At 42.9% G+C, this 18,255-nt stretch overlaps 1 protein-coding gene across 2 annotated transcripts in view; it reads left to right on the top strand.

The window, feature by feature from the left end:
* Positions 1-18,255, top strand: part of mon1a (MON1 secretory trafficking family member A) — a 53,264-nt gene that overhangs the window by 28,309 nt on the left and 6,700 nt on the right. For both annotated transcript variants that reach the window (XM_087994103.1, XM_043707708.2), the window contains exons 2-5: positions 3,174-3,319; positions 9,752-10,204; positions 13,589-14,354; positions 17,700-17,847. In XM_087994103.1, the coding sequence (XP_087850229.1) occupies positions 3,193-3,319; positions 9,752-10,204; positions 13,589-14,354; positions 17,700-17,847 (1,494 nt within the window). In that variant the 5' untranslated portion in view covers positions 3,174-3,192. The remainder of the gene's footprint in view (positions 1-3,173; positions 3,320-9,751; positions 10,205-13,588; positions 14,355-17,699; positions 17,848-18,255) is intronic.

Below are 18,255 nucleotides of genomic sequence, written 5' to 3'. Positions count from 1 at the left end.
GATTAGTAACAGAAGTAGGACATTCGGCCCATCAAACCTGCTGCTACATTCAGTAAAATCATAACTGATCTCTTTGTGTTCCCATTACCATCCATTCCTCATAACCTTTGATTCCCTTGAATTTGATTTGCCTTTGATACCCTCGTAAAAATCTAGCTATATTTGCTTTAAAAATGTTGAGTGACTGCTCCTCCACCTTTTTTGAGGCAGCAGGTTCCAAAGTCACATGTATCTCTGAGAGAAAAAGAAGATCCCGAATCTTTGTTCTAAGGGGGCGATCCCCAATATTTCAAAAGTTGATTGGACTCATCCACAGGAAGAAACACCCCTTCCATATTCACCTTGTCAAGACCATCCAGGATCTTGTATATTTCAATTACGTCACCCCTCACTATTCTAAACTCTGTTGGAGCCAAGTGCAGCCTGTCCAAACTTCCCTTAAGAGACAACACTTTCATTTCAGGCATCAGTCTAGTAAACCTCCAAGACTCAATCACCATCTTTCTTTAAATAATACTGGCTATTCATGACCTTCGTTTATAAGGATTACTGCCATATTCTATGGTGCTTATGGGACTACCTGACTGATCTTTATATATAAGAAAAAATGTACAGGAGACACCAAGTATAATTACTCCTTGAACAAACTTTGAGAATAAGATTTAAGTCCAGTTTGCACTAACTGTGGGAACAAGCCTTGACATTGTCCCAAAGCTGAGGGTGTTTGATATGAAAATTTACCTGTTCCTGTCTTCATAAGTAAAAGATTCCTTGATTCACGAGAAAAAATGTCATGTTACTAAGGTAAAAGGAACAAATGCTTTTTCCAGGCATGAATAAGTGAGGAAATTTCAGCTCTTCCTCAGCATCCTGATGCGGATTCTGAATGGTCTAAATGAGAAGGAACATTGATGTATAAGTTTAAAACTGGACACGTCTGAGCTCATATTTATGTCTAATCTGGTGTTACTTATTTTAAAGTTGATGTTCAGAGATATTCTGGAAGTAGTTATTTGCATTTGAATTCCCCTGTAAGTGACACCATGAAACTTTACTTGAATCATCTCGAAACTAAAGAGGTATTGGGTGGTGTCGATCTCTCCATATAATCTCTTCTTCACCATCACAAGCTCCAGTGAGAAAAGTCCCAGCTTATCCAGCTTTTCCTTACAACTCAAACCTTTCATATCCAGGAATATTCTTGTAAATCTTTTCTGAACCCTCTCCAGTTTGATAATATCCTTCCTATAGCTGGGCAACTGGAACTGGACACTGTACTCCAGAAGAGACCTCACCAATGTCCTGTACAACTTCAACATAACGTCCTAACTCCTATACTCAAAGGATTGAGCAATAGCCAAAGCAAGAATGCCAAACGTCTTTTTAACTGTCCTTCTTCACTCAGGGCGTGGTGAACATCTGGAATGCTGTATCACAGAGTGGCGTGGAGATCACAGACTCCCTACAGTGCAGATAGAGGCCATTTGTCCCTCCGAACAGCGTCCCACCTTATCTCTGTAGCCTTGCATTTTCCATGGCTAATCCACCGGGCCTACACATCCTGGAACACTACAAGATAATTTTTGCATGGCCAATCCACCTAACCTACATATCCTTGGGCTGTGGGAGGAAACTGGAGCAACCAAAGGAAACCCATGCAGACTGTGCTAACCAGTGTGCCACCAAGCCACCCAAATCCTGTCATTAAGTATGTTCAAGACAGGCATTGATGTATGTATAGTCATGGAGCACAGAAACAGATCCTTTGGTCCAACTCATCCATGCTGACTAGGAATCCCAAACTGAACTGGTCCCATTTACCTGCAATTGGTCCATATCTCTCTAAACCTTTCATATTCATGTACCTGTCCAAACGTCTTTTAAATGTTGTAGTTGTACCTGCCCCTACCTTTTCCTCCGGCAGCCCATTCCATAGACGCACTACCCTCTGTGAAAAAGTTGCATCTCGAGTCCCTTTTAAATCTTTCTCAGCTCACCTTAAACCAATGCCCTCTAGTTTTGTACTCCCTTACCCTTGGAAAAAGACTTTGGCTTTTCACCTTATATATGCCCTCATAATTTTATAAACCTCTGTCAGGTCAACCCTCCGCTTCCGACTTTCTAAGGAACAAAATCCAGTCTCTCTCTTTATAACTCAACCCCCTCCTTGTAAATTTATGTGTGCTCTTTCTATAGCAGGGTGACCAGAATTGCATGCAGTATTCTAAAAGTGGCCCTACCAATGCCCTGTACAGCCGTAACCTGACATCCCAACTCCTATATTCAATGCTCTGACCAATGAAATCAAGCATCTCAAACACCACCTTCACCATCCTGTCTACCTGCGACACCACTTATGGGACTATGTACCTGCTCCCCGAGATCCTTTTGTTTGGCAACTTTCCCCAGGGCCCCACCATTAACAGTGTAAGTCCTGCCCTGGTTATCTGACCAAAATGCAACACCTCTCACTTGTCTAAATTAAACTCCATCTGCCACTTATGGGCCCATTGACCCATCTGATCAAGATCTCGTTGCAGTCTGAGATGATCTTCTTCACTGGCCACTATACCACCAGTTTTGGTGTCATCCACAACCTTACTACCGTGCTTCCTATGTTCTCAACCAAATTGTTGATGTAAATGCCAAATAACAGTGGACCCAGATCTTTAACATCTAGAAATGTATCAATGGGATATAGGGAGAGTGCACAAAAAAGGCATTGAAGTAGAAGATCATCTGTGACCTAGTTGAATGGCAGAGCAAGCTTGAGGGGCTGAGTGGCTACTTCCTAAATTCTTCCTACGTCCTATATTCCTACTTCAGCCAGAACAAAGATTGAACCCCTGGTTAATCTGATCTCTATGGTGGTTATCTAGCCACTGAACTCCTTCATTAGACTTATCTTGTACACATCAGGGAATTTTGCAAGAAAACAATATTTACAATTATTGAATGTCTAACTGATGATCTCTGGGATCAAGCTGGAGCAGAGATGAGCTACAGGGGGATTTAAGTGGCACATGATCCCACTCTCTTATTGTCATCAATTTGATTGATGTGATATCTCCCCTTTCAAGCTCTGAAGGTTGCTAATTTCCAGGCCTCTGAATTTCATTATCATCTAAATGAACACTTGCTTTAGCGGCTGACTTCCTTCTGTTTGATTTCAGTCACTCGGGGAATGAGAAAATGGAGGCTGATGTTCACAACAGGAAGGTGCCTTGGGAGGTCAATGGTTCCTTGGCCCCAGCTGACCTCCAGCGTGGTAACAGATCAGAGAGTCCCACACCCGGTCTGGTGGAAGGTACTGAGCCAGGTAAGAAGTTCTTTCCAGAGTAAAGTGAAGAATGAACGAGAGAGAGAGAGAGCGAGCATTCAAGGCTGTCACCTTGAGATCTTGCATTACATCTGACAGTTAAACGATACTTTCTAACCTTTTAACTGAAGCAGCTGGTAAATGTTGAAGGTTGTTTCATGCACAAAGCGCACATAACACACGACACACACACACACACACACACACCTAGATTACAGCCAGAGAAATCCAATGAATGTCGCTCTTCCCTAGCCCAGACACACTTGGAGCCATTTGAGATCAGTAGATCCAGCAAAACTTAGACCCGATCCAATGATCTTCTCTAACAATGGGCCTTCATTATCCTGTCTCTCCTGCTTAATTTCTTGGTGTTGCTGAAAGGTCCAGACAGGTTAATGAGGTGAGTAGGATTTGCTGCAAAAGAAAAGACTAAGGTCCATTCAGGCCCCTTTTAGGTAACCGCATGATGTAACAATAGGTTTGTCATAGCAACCACCAAGCCGGACGTGATGTGAGAAAAATCTCATGGTGGAAATCGTTGGCAATGTGAGGTTCTGGTTACCAGTTCCCATCAAACAATTTCTCCCTCCAACTCTGTCACCCTTTCACCTCCTTCCACTCCTCCAACAAACATGTGGTGCTTTCCACATGGGTGTTGGAGGTAAGCATGAGGTTTGTGTATTGGTAGGCATGTTTATTGTGTGTGCACTGCTTTTTCATTCAAGGGATGTGTGCATCACTGGCCAGGCCTGTATTTATTACCCATCCATATTTGCCCTGAGGGCAGTTAGGAACCAGCCACAATGTTTGGGTTTGAAGTTGCAAGTCAGGATGGCAATTACCTTCCCTAAAGGACAGTGAACCAGATGGGTTTCTCCTGACAAACGGCAGTGATTTAATGGTCATCATTAAGCTGTCATTTCCAGGTTTTTATTGAATTCAAATTTCACCATCTGTCTTAGCTGGATTCGAACCAGGGTCACCAGAACATTACCTGGGTCTCTGGATTAACAGTCTCTGTATGTGTCCTTGTGTGTGTATATGTGTGTGTAAACATGTGTGTGTGTGTATATATATTGCATGTCCTGTTTCCCCCCCTCCACTGGCTGTCTGAAAGGACTAAGATCCCTTTTATCTTGACATGTAGTTTCTCCAGACATGCGTTAGCCACTTGACAATGTAATAATGAGTGTTAAGCTATTTTTATTGGTGAAGAATGGGTACAAATGGCCACGACTCCCGGGGAAAATTTCCCCTGCTGTCCTATGAAATATTGCCTTGGGATCACTCCCATTCATCTGAGAGGGAATACAGTGCCTTGGTTTAAAGTTTCATCCAAAAAGACAGTACCTCCCGAAGTGTAGCACTCTTTCACTACTACAGTGGAGAGACAACCTTCACTTTTTTGTGCTTGTGTCCCGTACTGGGACTTGGACCGCCAGCTTCTGGCTTAAAGGCAAATTGCTACTACCTGAACCATGACTGCCCCAAACCTTTGCAATGGACGTTTTCCACTTAATCAGCAAGGGGTGAAGATTTTCCTCTCAGCTTCCATGTTGTGAGAGACTTCAGAAAAGTTTGAGACGGAAATTAAGTTTATCTGAGGGTAGATATTAAGCGTCCTTGTTCACCTATACCCACCCCGACCCCCACTCCCACCCCATAGATGCTGAAAATCTGAAAGAAATGCAAGAAATGCTGACACTGCCACCTGTCTGCACTGACTTGACAAAATATTGTGTGGGGGTTTTCCAATCCTGCAGATCATGCTTTTCTTGTTTGTTGAGATAGAAGTGACTGGCAAGCTGGAAAAAGATGCCTATTGTGACAAAACACTGTGTCACCTTTACTTCCGAGTAAAGTGATCTCTACGTTCACCACTTTTGTTCCAAACCCATATCATGAATTTGAGAAGTACTTACAAACGATATTGTCTGAACAATGCACACCCTTATCCTCTCTCAACTGGCTAGTCCCAGAAGATAAGGTCCAAGGAGCAAGTGCAAGCAGGTCCAGTGTATAAGTGAGTAGAAATAAAGCGCCTTGGCTCCTTTCTGTCCACTTAATAGTGTGCATCAGTAAGTCTAATTATCAAGAATTTCAAAAGCTTTACAGAGGAGAGACAAACAGATGGTTTTGAACGCTGATGGATTCATGGCTTGTGCATCTTCTAGAAGATAGTTATAGAAGAATATTGACCAAGACCCAGTCCTAGATTGGTGTGATAGTATGGTGAATATACAATTAGATTAGCAATCCAAGTTCGGATTACTGACCTGGAATCTATGAATTCAACCCTCGCTGATATGTTTTGGGAATTTCAATTCAGTTCATGAAACAAAATTGTGATCTTTATTCCCTTTTTGAAAGAAGAAACCAGTATCAGTAATATAACAGGACGTCTAGAAAACATGCCCCCTCTTGTTCACAGTGTGCCTTGGTCAGGGCAGGGTGCAGGGTATTAAAAAAAAGCTTTTCTTGCGATGCGGGCATCACTTGGAAAGGCTGATATTTATTGCCTATCCTTAACTGCCCCTAGGCAGCTGGCATGAGGTGCTTGTCAGGCCATTTCAAGGTCAACCTCCTAGATACCTGGGGCACATGTAAGATGTCACATTTCCCCTCTGAAAAGGGACATTAGTGTACTAATCAGAATAATTATCAGTAAGACGAATCATTATTAGTACTTTATTAATGAATTAAATTGTTTGCAGTTGCTCTGGTGGGATTTGAGCTCACATCTCTGGAGACATCAGCTCAGGTCTCTAGATTCTTAGACCAAAAACATCACCACTATATGACCATCTACCCACAGGAGAGTGAGCAGATCAATATTTTTTAAAATTGCCATCAAGACATCATTAGTTAAAAAACACTTCTGTGCTAAGTGGTATGATTGGATAGAATAATCCTTTTGCCCATGGGACCTGGTCCTTGACTTTAGATAGCTGTCAGATTCCACATTAAATAAATTTGGACAGTTTCAATCCTAGCACCCAGTTCTAGGGTGGGTGTAGTGGCGTGGTGAATATACAATTATATTAGCAGTTCAAGCTTGGATTACTGATCTGGAATCTATGCATTGAAACCCTGTTGATATATCACATATACCTTGGGAATTCCAATTTAGTTCATGAAATAAATTATGATTTTATATTTTCCCTTTTTGAAAAAAGAAGCCAGTATCAGTAATATAAGTAGAACAGTTTTTTTAAAAAAAATCTATTTGGTTTGCTAATGCTCTCCACCTTTGCTTAGTTATGGCCAATACTTGATGCCCTCTGAAATGACTGAAAAAAACACTCAGTTGTTTTTTTGTTTGATTACGCAATGTGGACTAGACAACATTTATTGCTGTTAAAACTGTGGGTCTGGAGTCACATGGAGGTTGGTAGATTTCTTTCTCTCTCTCAAGGACATTTGTGAACCAGATGGGTTTCAACAATGTTTTCTGGTAGTTTTCAGTTCACCACATTTTGACTGAATTCAAATTTCACCTCCTGCTATGGTGAGATTCAAACCCATGACTCCGAACATTAGCTGGGCTTTGGAATTGCTGGTCTGTTGGCATTGCCACAGCACCACTATTTCCTCACCCTCCCCGCGCCCGCCCCAAGAAGGTAATTCACCAGCAGCTTTGTTAAGGACAATCAGGCATGGTTACTGGTTGCTGCCTCATCCAGCGACATTAATGTCCCATTAATTAATTTTTAAAAACACAACAGATATTAATCCAACATGCCAAACTGCACATAATTGAATATAAATTGACAACTGACGTGATACATCTTAATGTCACACGGGTCTTGGCTTAATGAGAACTGAAAAGAACTGAAGTTGCATTTGGATCTGATCTGTGTTGTAATTACCTGGGTTCATAGGAGAGTCAAATATTTCACTTCTCACAAATGATCGTTCCCCTCATTAATAGATAGAAGGTGTAAACAAAATGTAAGCTCCTGTGAGTGCCAGATCCTGCGTGTTGGGATCAGTTTTCATTTCCTGGCAGTTACCTACACAGCAGTATTGTGTGAGATATTGCTTTGTTTTGGATGAAATTCTAAACCAAAGTACTGCATTCCCTCTCAGATGAATGTGAATGATCCCAAAGCAATATTTCACAGAAGAGCAGGGAACATTTTCCCAGGAAGTCCTGACCATTTCTATCCACTCACCGTCATAACAAAAACAGCTTAATGCTAATTATCACTGTGTGTGCAGGGCTAATTGTGCGCAAATCTGTGTCCAAATTGGCTGATGCTTTTCTGACACTACAGCAGTTGACTACATGTCAGGATAAAAGGTGTCTTGGTACTTTGAGATAGCTCCATTGAAGACCATTGGCTAAAATGCAAATTTTCTTTATTAGCGCACAGGGACACACGCGTGGACACACATGCTGACACAGGCGGACACTCGCATGGACAACTGTAACATAACCACAAGGTTATCAAACAAAGACCTTCAATTTTCATTGCTGGACAGCCCTCTTGAGATATCTATTCTCCTTCAGTTCTAGCCTCTTGAGAAACCATGATTTTAAATGCTTCACCATTGGCAGCCGTGCCTTCTGTTACTCAAAGTCCTAACTTCTGCAATTCTCTCTCTGAACCTATGCCTCTCCCAACAGCTCTCTTCCCTCCTTTTATTCCCTTCAAACCGACCCCTGCAGCCAAGTGTTTGTTCACCTGTCCTCATAGCTCCCTCTGTGGCTTGTTATTAGATTTTGTTGGTGCTGTGGGGTATGCTAGTGTAGTGGTAATATTGCTGCATGAGTAATGCAGAGTCTTGGGCTAATGTTCTATGGTTTGCAGTTCAGTCCATCACATCAGGTGGTGTTATGTGAATTCGATGAAATAAAAATGTAGCTAATGGCAATCACATAACCACCGTTGATTATTGAACCAGCTTTTTACAACAATGTCTGAGAGAGAAGGAAATCTGACATCCTGACCAACATGTGATTCCAGGCCAGCATTGGAGTGGTCAGATTTTAACTACTCTCTGCAGCAGTTTATTACCCATCCCCAGTTAAGAGTCACCCACATCATTGTGGACCTGGAGTGATATGTACACCTGACCAGGTAAGGACATCAATTTCCTTCCTTTAAGGACATTTGTGAACCAGATGGGTTTTTTCCCCTCCAACAATCGACAGTCAATTCATGGTCACCATTAAACTCTTACTTCCAGATTTTTATTGAATTAAACTTCCACCACCAGAGTGGCTCAGCGGTTAGCATTGCTGCCTCACAGCACCAGGGACCTCAGGTGACTGTATGTCTGGAGTTTGTACATTCTCCCCGTTTCTGCATAGGTTTCCTCCAAGTGCCCCATTTCCTCCCACAGTCCAAAGATGTGCAGGTTAGGTGGATTGGCCATGATAAATTACCCATAGTGTCCAGGGAAGTGCAAGTTACGTGCATTAGTCATGGGGACTGCAGGGTTACAGGGATAGGGTAGAGGGGTGGGATACTCCTTGGTGGGTCATTGTGGACTCGATGGGCTGAATGGCCTGCTTCCACACTGTAGGGGTTCTATGATTCTATCTCCTATGGCAGGATTCAAACCCAGGTCTCTAGCTTATTGCTTGGGTCCCTGGATTAACAGTCCAGTGATAACCACTAGGTTGTTGGATTCCCTTGATATGTTTTACCGTATTAAAGACTCTACAAAAATACAAATTGTTTTTTTTTAGATTACTTTAGATTAGATTAGATTACTTTACAGTGTGGAAACAGGCCCTTCGGCCCAACAAGTCCACACTGACCCGCCAAAGCGCACCCACCCAGACCCATTCCCCTACATTTACCCCTGCACCTAACACTACAGGCAATTTAGCGTGGCCAATTCACCTAATCTGCACATCTTTGGAGTGTGGGAGGAAACCGGAGCACCCGGAGGAAACCCACGCAGACACTGGGAGAATGTGCAAACTCCACACAGTCAGTCGCCTGAGGCGGGAATTGAACCCGGGTCTCTGGCGCTGTGAGGCAGCAGTGCTAGCCACTGTGCCACCGTGCCGCCCACTTGTTGACAGCCAGCAGCGTGTAGCAAGATATCAAATGCAGCCTGATACTTTTCTCCCAGATAGCCAGTAAATACTCGATTAGACAGCAGGCCATAGCCTGATCCCAGGTACATATCTGATATGTCCTGTTTTGTTTTACAACTGCCTTCCACTTCTTGGCTCCTGAACTCTATGACTGCCTTATAAATTCAGAAGATTACTTTTTGCCCCAAGTGTCCATTGTTCTATACAAAAACCACCACTCGTGATAAGGTTATAGTCTGTAGCTCATTCCCAAATTGATATTATTCTGTACCCAATGACCTTTTGACTCCCTCCCAGTTAGTCATTATTAGTTACCTCATACCAGCCACAAGGCAGATGCTAGACATGTACTTATCCGTATGTATCCCTTTGTCTAGGTGCTGGACAGGAGAGTGCAATGTTTGTCCACACTAGGTCTTACGAAGATCTAACCACAGATGATGAAGTGAAGGGCTGTCTGGATAGTATTAACAAACCCATCACGGAAGAATCCCAGATCGAAGAGATCAGCAAAGATTTCAATGAACTAAGCACCCAACTGACCGGTGTTGCGATGGACGTGAACAAGGAGATGAGAGACAGTGACGCGGAAGGAGAGGGGTCATCTGGGAGATCACGCAGAGAGTCTGTGCTCTCGGAGAAAGAGGAGGACATAACAGCTGAGTCGTGGAGGCAGCACCGGAAGCACATCTTTGTCTTCAGTGATGCGGGGAAGCCGATTTACTCCCGTTATGGGACAGAGGAAGCTCTCTCCTCTATAATGGGAGTAATGGTGGCACTCATGTCCTTCATTGAGGCAAGCAAAAATGTGATCAAATCCATCCATGCAGGTGAGTTCAGCAGTTTCAAGTTACTGCTTGTTGGGTTCCACTGTTCTTTTGTCTTAATGTTTCATGTACCAGTAGGATGAAGGAGTGGCTGAGCAAGAGGCTGCTGCAAGAGGCATATCTTATTGCTAGCTTTTCAATCCACCATCCTGCTGCAGTGCCACTACAAGAAACAGTCACTTGGTAGAATAGAGCCACAAAGCAGCTGACAAATCAGATGTGCTGTACAAGCTGGTACTCTTGCACCTCTGAGGGCAGCAATAGCCTAGTGGTATTACCAATAGGGTAATCCATAGACTGTTCGGGGTTTGAATCCCACACGGTAGGTGGTGGAGTTTGAAAATATGGAATTAGGAATCTTAATAATGACCATGAATTGATTGTCAGAAAAAGCTCATCAGGACAGTTGCAAGAATGCCATTTTTCAGAGGGATCATTAACTTGTACTACATGAGAAACAGGGGTCCTTTTGAAATTTGATACTCTTGCCTTTGGCCTGATGAGTGCAAGGTGAAAAGGTTCAACAGAATGTCGCTTTTGTCAGCGAAGCAATTGCTTTATTTTTCAATTTGTTCTTGGGATGTGGGCATCTCCAACTAGGTCAGCATTTATTACCTATCCCTAATTAACCAAAGGACAGGTAACAGTCATCCACTCTCTCCTGGGCTTAAAGTGTTGACTTGAAGGTAAGGATGGCGCAAATTTCCTTCCCTAAAAGACCCTAGTGAATCAGATAAGTTTTTAATCACAATCAAAAGTGGTTTCATGGTCATCATGAGGCGAGCTTCTTATTCCAAATATAGCCAAAAATGGGCAGCACGGTGGCTCAGTGGTTAGCACTGCTCTCTCATTGCGCCAGGGACCCAGGTTCGATTCCTGCCTCTGGTGATTGTCTGACTGCGTGGAGTTTGCACATTCTCCGCGTGTCTGTGTGGATTTCCTCCGGATACTTCAATTTCCTCCCACAGACCAAATAAATGCTGGTTAGGTGAATTGGCCATGCAACTTGCATAGTGTTTGGGGATGTGTAGGTTAGGTGCATTAGTCAGGGATAAATGTAGAGTAATAGGGTAGGGGAGTGGGTTTGGGTGGGATCCTCTTTGTGGGATTGTTGGGCCAAAGGACCAGTTTCCACACTGTAGGGATTCTATAATGATTCTGTAATGACATATTGAATTCAAATTTTGCTGTCTGCAGTGATGGGTGGGGTTTGACCCTTGTCCCCAGAATATTAGCCTGGATTGCTAGTCAAATGACGTTGCCACTGCCTCCTGTTAGCACAATAATATCACACTGACTACTATTTACATTACCCCTCTTTGTTTAAAATAAATGGAACACAGCTTGTGTTGAGCTGGGAAGTTAGTGTCCGTTTGTCTGACTGCCCAAACAGTATCTCTCGATCACCATTCAGAAAGGGTTTATGGGATGGCCAGGGAAATATCTCTGCCTTTTGGTACCATGTGCTGATCAGGAACATAGTACTGTCGCCGTCATGAGTTCAGTGCTGTAATCTTCTGTCAGCCTTGTGTTGCACTGGGAAATGTCCCTGTTTCTAACCCAGAAGTCCCAATTCAAGTCCCATTCCAGGAGTTGATGGCCAATGAAGGTGTGTTCACCGTGCTGCCAAGCAGGTTGAGTGTCAACTTGTAAATCCTTTCAACACACAGAAGTGGCAGACAGTAAGGAATGGGAAAGATTCTTGGTCAGTCTGGTGATGGAGTTCGTGCTGTCTAAGTACACTGTGACCATCACCATAACCATATACTACCATATAGTACCAGAGGTTAATAATGTTCAGTGTCCAGGCATATTCTTTTCTAATTAGATTTTTATTTTTACTCACATTCCAACACCACTGGATGTAGATAGAGTAAACTTTTCATTAACTGGCATCTGTGGAATGATTGCTTTAATATGGTGGATCATGAAGAAGTCCACATTATCAATGGAAAAACACTTACTAAGTAATAGAAACATTATGCAGGGGGCATACACATCCCTGTTATACTTAATTTATAGCATAAATCACTTAAATAGTAATGCAACTTCGCTTAAATAAAAAAGTTTTCTCTCACACCCTCAACTGATGTTCAGGCACCACTGAGACTACAATAATATACTAAACTTCACCATGCTTGTGGTATATAATTTTTGCTGGTTTATCGAGAATGCCAAATTCAAAAGGTACCAGTTGAAACAAAGTTTGGTGTATTTTTAATCAACCTATTCAGGTGAGCCATGAACAGGTGGGTCTTGAACCAGGTGTTCCTGGTCCAAAGGTAGGACCACTGCCACTGTGATACAAAAATCCCTCCACCACTGGCATATGGGGAACAAGTAATCATACGTTAATGAGCATAAAGCCATCAACTGTTCCTTAGTTCTCTTTGATTTTGGGCACCTCTTCCTGAACCAAATAGATGATACGTTATTATATGAGAAGTTCTTCCCCTCAATTCCCTACATTATTCTGAGTTATAGAGTCATACAACATGGAAACAGATCCTTTGGTCCAACTCGTCCACACCAATCAGAAATGCCAAGCAGACCTAGTCCCATTTACCAGCATTTGGCCCATATCCCTCCAAACCCTTCCTATTCATCTCCCCATTCAGATGCCTGTTAAATGCTGTAATTGTGTCAGCCTCCACCACTTCCTCTGGCAGCTCGTTCCATACACACATCAGTCTCTGTGTGAAAATGTTACCTCTCAGGTAAGCCATACCTCTGTAGGCGAAGGCTTGCTCCCAGTTATCCATAAACATTGTCTGTAATTGGCCACCAGGGAATGTACAGCAAACAGCTGAGGTGACTGACGTTTTCCCTGTTTGAAATTCCTCACAATTTGTGCAATATGCTCATTTCGTGAAAATGTCTCCAGTTGTCCTGGTCTGTCCCCATGCCCAAAACCTCTTGATCTCCGGTAACCACCACAATGAATCTTGTTTGTAGCTACCCCATCGTCGAGACACCTACTGACAAGGACAGCACTGAGAGCTGGATCACAGTTGTACCATGACTGTCAGCTGAAGTTGCCTCAACACGCAGTTGAGCCTATAGCTGGGAGATTAGAGAGAGCCCTTCGCTGTCTGTGAGGGGAAAGGGAGCCCCTATAAATAGTGAATGGTAGGCAGATCTGCTGTCAGTATTTTTTCAAAGAAGGAAAAACTTACTTCAGTGGGAACGCCATTGACTCTTCATTAGCCTTAAAGGCTTTAGTTAGCAGCAGGACATATGGAACAGGTATTTTAGGCTGTTGAGTGGTGTCTTGTTACCTTTCTCCGATGAAATAGTTATGGATAGATGCACAGCATTGACAAGCCATACTATAAGCAGTTGTGGTGCAGAGTGTGGTGGTTAATTCCCTGCTTTTGTTTGTGACAGAGGGTTACAAGGTGGTATTTGTTCATCGGAGCCCCCTGGTCTTTGTAGCTGTCGCTCGTACCCGCCAGTCAGAGCAGGAAGTGGCTAAAGAGCTTCTGTATGTTTACTACCAGATAATTAGCCTGGTGACTTTAACCCAGCTCAACAGAATCTTCGAGCAAAAGAAGAACTATGACCTCCGCCGGCTGCTTGCAGGCTCTGAGAGGATTACAGACCACCTCCTCGATCTCATGGGCAAAGATCCCAGTTTTTTAACCTGTGCAGTGCGATGTCGGCCCTTGCCGTCCTCTGTGAGAGACACGATTAGCAGCAGCCTGCAGCAGGCCAAAGACAAAAGTCTTGTCTTCTCCATTCTGGTCGCTGAGAACCAACTGGTTACACTGGTGAGGAAGAAAGACCAATTCCTGCATCCCATCGATCTCCATCTTCTCTTCAACCTCATCAGCGCATCCACCTCCTTCCGAGAGGGAGAGGCCTGGACTCCTATCTGTCTGCCCAAGTTCAACTCCAGTGGTTTCTTCCATGCGCACATTTCCTACCTCGATCAGGCAAGCAGCCTGTGTTTGCTCCTCATCTCCACCGATCGCGAGCACTTCTTCACCATCTCCAACTGTAAGAGCAAATTTCTGGAACGCATGAAGAGACGGAATACCTTGCAGACGCTGCTCGAAGAGTTACGGTCTCCATCCTACAGTGTTTCTCAAGTGGGCATCCCAGACCTCAGGCACTTCATCTACAAGTCAAGAAGCTCAGGTCTATTCACAAGGTAAGAAACAAGCTGAGTTATCCAAATGATATAAATGAAAGAAAGGCATTCGTTTTCAAAGTGCCTTTTATATTCCTAGGGTTTTCAAAGGCGATTTAATACTAATAAGGCACTTTTGAAGTTGTGGTGATGTCGGAATTCAGTAACCAATTTGCATACAGCAAGATCCCACAAACAGCCATGTGAGAATACGCAGGTATTCTGTTTTTTTGTGAAGTTTGAGTGATAAATATCAAACAGAACTCCAGGGATAACTCCTCTGCTCTTAATTGCAATAGTTCCATAAGATTATTCCACTCCAGTACAATGAAGAGTGTTCACTTTACTACCTGAACTGAAAAGTGGCATCTCTGACACAGTGGTGCTCCCTTAGTACTGCACTGGTGCATTGAGCTAGATTTTGTGTTGGAGTCTGGAGTAGGATTTGAACTTTCAACCTTTCAATTCAGAGGAATAAATGAATACTGCACAATGAGTAAGCATAATGCAAGTGGGATAACAGTTTCATTATCTGTTTGCTGTTATTAAACTACTCTGATCCAACGGAGCAAACAAGCTCTGTTCAATTTGTAGTCCATCCAAGTTTCCCTGTCAAAAATTAACCTTAGAAAATCATTGACTATCAGCGCAAGAAACTATGCTGTAAGGACTGCTGCATTCAGGCACATTGAGAAGCATAGAATTGGATAGCCATTTTGGTATGGTGGTAATGTTCCTACCTCTGCTCAGGAGGTCTAGGTTCAAGTCCCACTTGCTCCCAAGGTGTGTTATAAGGTCTCGGAACAGCTTGAGTATAATTTGCATCGTTCTGCTAATTTTACATGGACAGTACAGTACATAGTAACTTCATTGCTATTTTATCAGTTGATGTAATTTGCCAGATTATCCTCCTGCATAACATTCTCACCCTCCCTTGCTTTCCTTTTCCCTCACTGTCTGAGGATTTTCTCTCAGAGCTCAGTCAGGCAGACATCTCCTCACTTTCCCACCATCCCAAGGTTTCTTCCTTGTTCTGAAAGGCTTCCTCTTCAGAATATTCTTGATCCTTTAGGTTGCCTGCTGGGTTTTCTGCTCTTTCAGAGATAAATCGATTCTGTAGCTGGTTCCTGCCCTCACATATGCAATCGATCACCATTATGCTATGTCCTGCCCTTTAACCAGGACCACAGGAGCGTCAGACATTTGGAAATTCAAAATCAATGTTCCTATATTGGTCACAAAAGAACAGAATGTCTTTGACATTTTGACGTGGAGACAGACAGTCAAATAATGTCAGCCTCCCAACCTCTGTCTTCACAACACAGTAAAATTAAAACCTTCAATGACCCTACAAATATACCCGAGTGGTTCACAACCAGGCATTTTGAATAACTGGTCTCATTAATAAATTAATGGGAATAATTAATGTAAGACAGTGGGTTTATACCAAAAGATTTAATAATTTATTAACAACACAGTAACTTCAACACAACAAATTTAAACAGCAAAGTAATCTAAATAATGTCTGTGGTTAAGCTCAATCCTCCTTGATGCTAGCTCCCATTCTTTCACAAAGACAGACAGACACAATTAAGGGCTAAATCAAAAAGGAAAAAATAAGTGAGATGTAACTGGCTCGTTCATTCAGGCAGACTCCACAACCTGTCACATAATTGGAACGTAAGATTATATTTTGCATTGTTTCTGATGGCACCAATGCATGCAGATAGCAGGCTCCGAGGAATATTAATTTAATTCTTATTACTGAGATTTTATTCTCTGAACTTTTAACAAGATAATGAGGTGACAACCAGGGGGAGCAATCCACCTGACCAAAAACAACTTCCAAATATCAGTTCAAACTCTGCCCTCTCCCTGCCAGACTTATCGTCTAGCCATGAGATCCCAGTCAATGCTTAACATCTGCCATCTGTTTGAGCATAAGGTAAATCTGCTGTTGAAGTGTCTGTAGAGCACCTTTGAGCAAATAACCCGCCGATAACTTCAGGCCAGGTCTCATGAAGAAATAACAGCTTGGTTGTTCTCTTTCTCCTGAACAAGCTGCTGCTCACAGTCCAAAGGTCACCTTTAAGCTCTCAGCTCCAAACTCAAAAATGATTAAAAAGAGACATGAAAATAATGGAAAATCAGCAAGGGTTCCATTATAAGTACAAATTAGGCCCCGTTCTGAGAACCAACTGACCATTCACCTGAAAAGTCCAAGTTAGCGGATGTGAAGCCCAAAGCATTTCATGGTGAATTAACTACTTTTAATGTAGATAAGCCTTTTCCATGCAATCAGATTCCACTTAATTTAAGAGAAAAAACATTCCTTTGTGGGATTTAAGTATCGCTGGGCAAGGTCAGCATTATTGCCCATTACCACTTGCCCTTGAACTAGGTGAGTTGCTAGGCAATTTCTGAGGGCAGTTCAGAGTCATTGGCAGGGGGTTGGAATTACATGTAGACCAGACCAGGTAAGGATGGCAGATTTCCCTCCCTCAAGGTCATTAGTGAACCAGATGGGTCATCTTGTAATCATGGACGGTAGCTTTCATGGTCACCATGAGTGAGGCTCGCTTTGCATTCTGGATTCACATCCTGAATTTAAGTTTCGTCAGCTGCTGAAGTGTGGTTTGAACCTGTGTTTCCAGAGCACTAAAATAAAAGCAAAACATTTGATACTGGAGGTTCGGATTCAAATCAGAAAGTGCTGGAGATCCAGCAGCACCTGAACAGAATCGCAGAGTTTTACATACAAAGGGAGAACATTCAACCCATCATGTCTGTACCAGCTCCTGAAAGAGCTACCCAGCCACTCCCACTCTCCAGCCTATCTCCGTAGCCTCTAAATTCATCCATTATAAATATATATCCAGATTTCTATTGAAACCTCCTTGTATCAAAGTGAGTTTAAACTCACGGTCAGCTGGTTTAAAACTACATTGGGTGAATCACCCATTTTAATAGAGTATTGGATCCTCAAACTAAAAGAATACAAATTCCATGTTGAGTTTCAGAGAGAAACAAAGTCAATGTTTTGGTCCATAATGACTCGTGCAGAGTTTTTCCAACACTTGCTATTTTGATTCCCTCGAGGATAAGCCTAGGATACCTACAAACACCATGATGGCATAGTTTCTTTCAGGGATGATACAGGAAGTTTATTTTAATAAGGAAACATCTTCCTTTCAATGGTATTTTGCAGTTGGGTGAAATTCAGTTCTCCAAACATGCAGACAATGAGGTGCTTCCTTCTTCCTGTTTCTTACTTCAGACTTGTCTCTGCAATTGCTTTAGATCCAAAAGTCCAATGATTCTATGGCGATTTAAATGCCTTGTGTATTTTTTTTTTCTGTTTGGTAGCCCAGAGGTCGAAGCTCCTTACGTAGCTGAGGAAGAACAGGAGAGGCTGCTGGGATTGTATCAGTATTTGTACAGTCGAGTCCACAACTCTGCAAGGCCTCTGAAGTACATCTATTATGCGGGAGACCGAGAGAACTTATTGGCATGGGTAAGAACCAAGCCTTGGAACGTTCTGGTACATCACATCAAAGTGACAGCACCGATATAGGCCATTCAGTCTGTGCCAGTGTCTAACACTCTACACCAGCCTCCTCCCAGCTCAGTCTCAACTCTCAGGTCCAGCTCTTATTAGCTTCAAGGATCATCTGGATGAGGTTGGCATGGTGGCTCAGTGGTTAGCGCTGCTGCCTCTCAGTCCAAGGGATTGGGTTCAGTTCCACCCTTGGGCGACTGTCTGTGTGGAGTTTCCATATTCTCTCTTGATAATTGAACCCTTCGAGTTCACTAATGTCCTTTAGGGACGGAATTTGCCATCCTTAGCAGGTCTGGGGTCTACGTGTGACTCCAGACCAACAACAATGTGGTTCACTTTTAACCGCAGTTAGGGATGGGCAAT

Source organism: Chiloscyllium plagiosum, unplaced genomic scaffold, assembly GCF_037043375.1.
Source record: "Chiloscyllium plagiosum isolate Xiang-an unplaced genomic scaffold, Cpla_swu_hap1 HiC_scaffold_14, whole genome shotgun sequence".
NCBI lineage: Eukaryota > Metazoa > Chordata > Chondrichthyes > Orectolobiformes > Hemiscylliidae > Chiloscyllium > Chiloscyllium plagiosum.
This window is presented reverse-complemented; position numbering and strand designations above follow the sequence as displayed.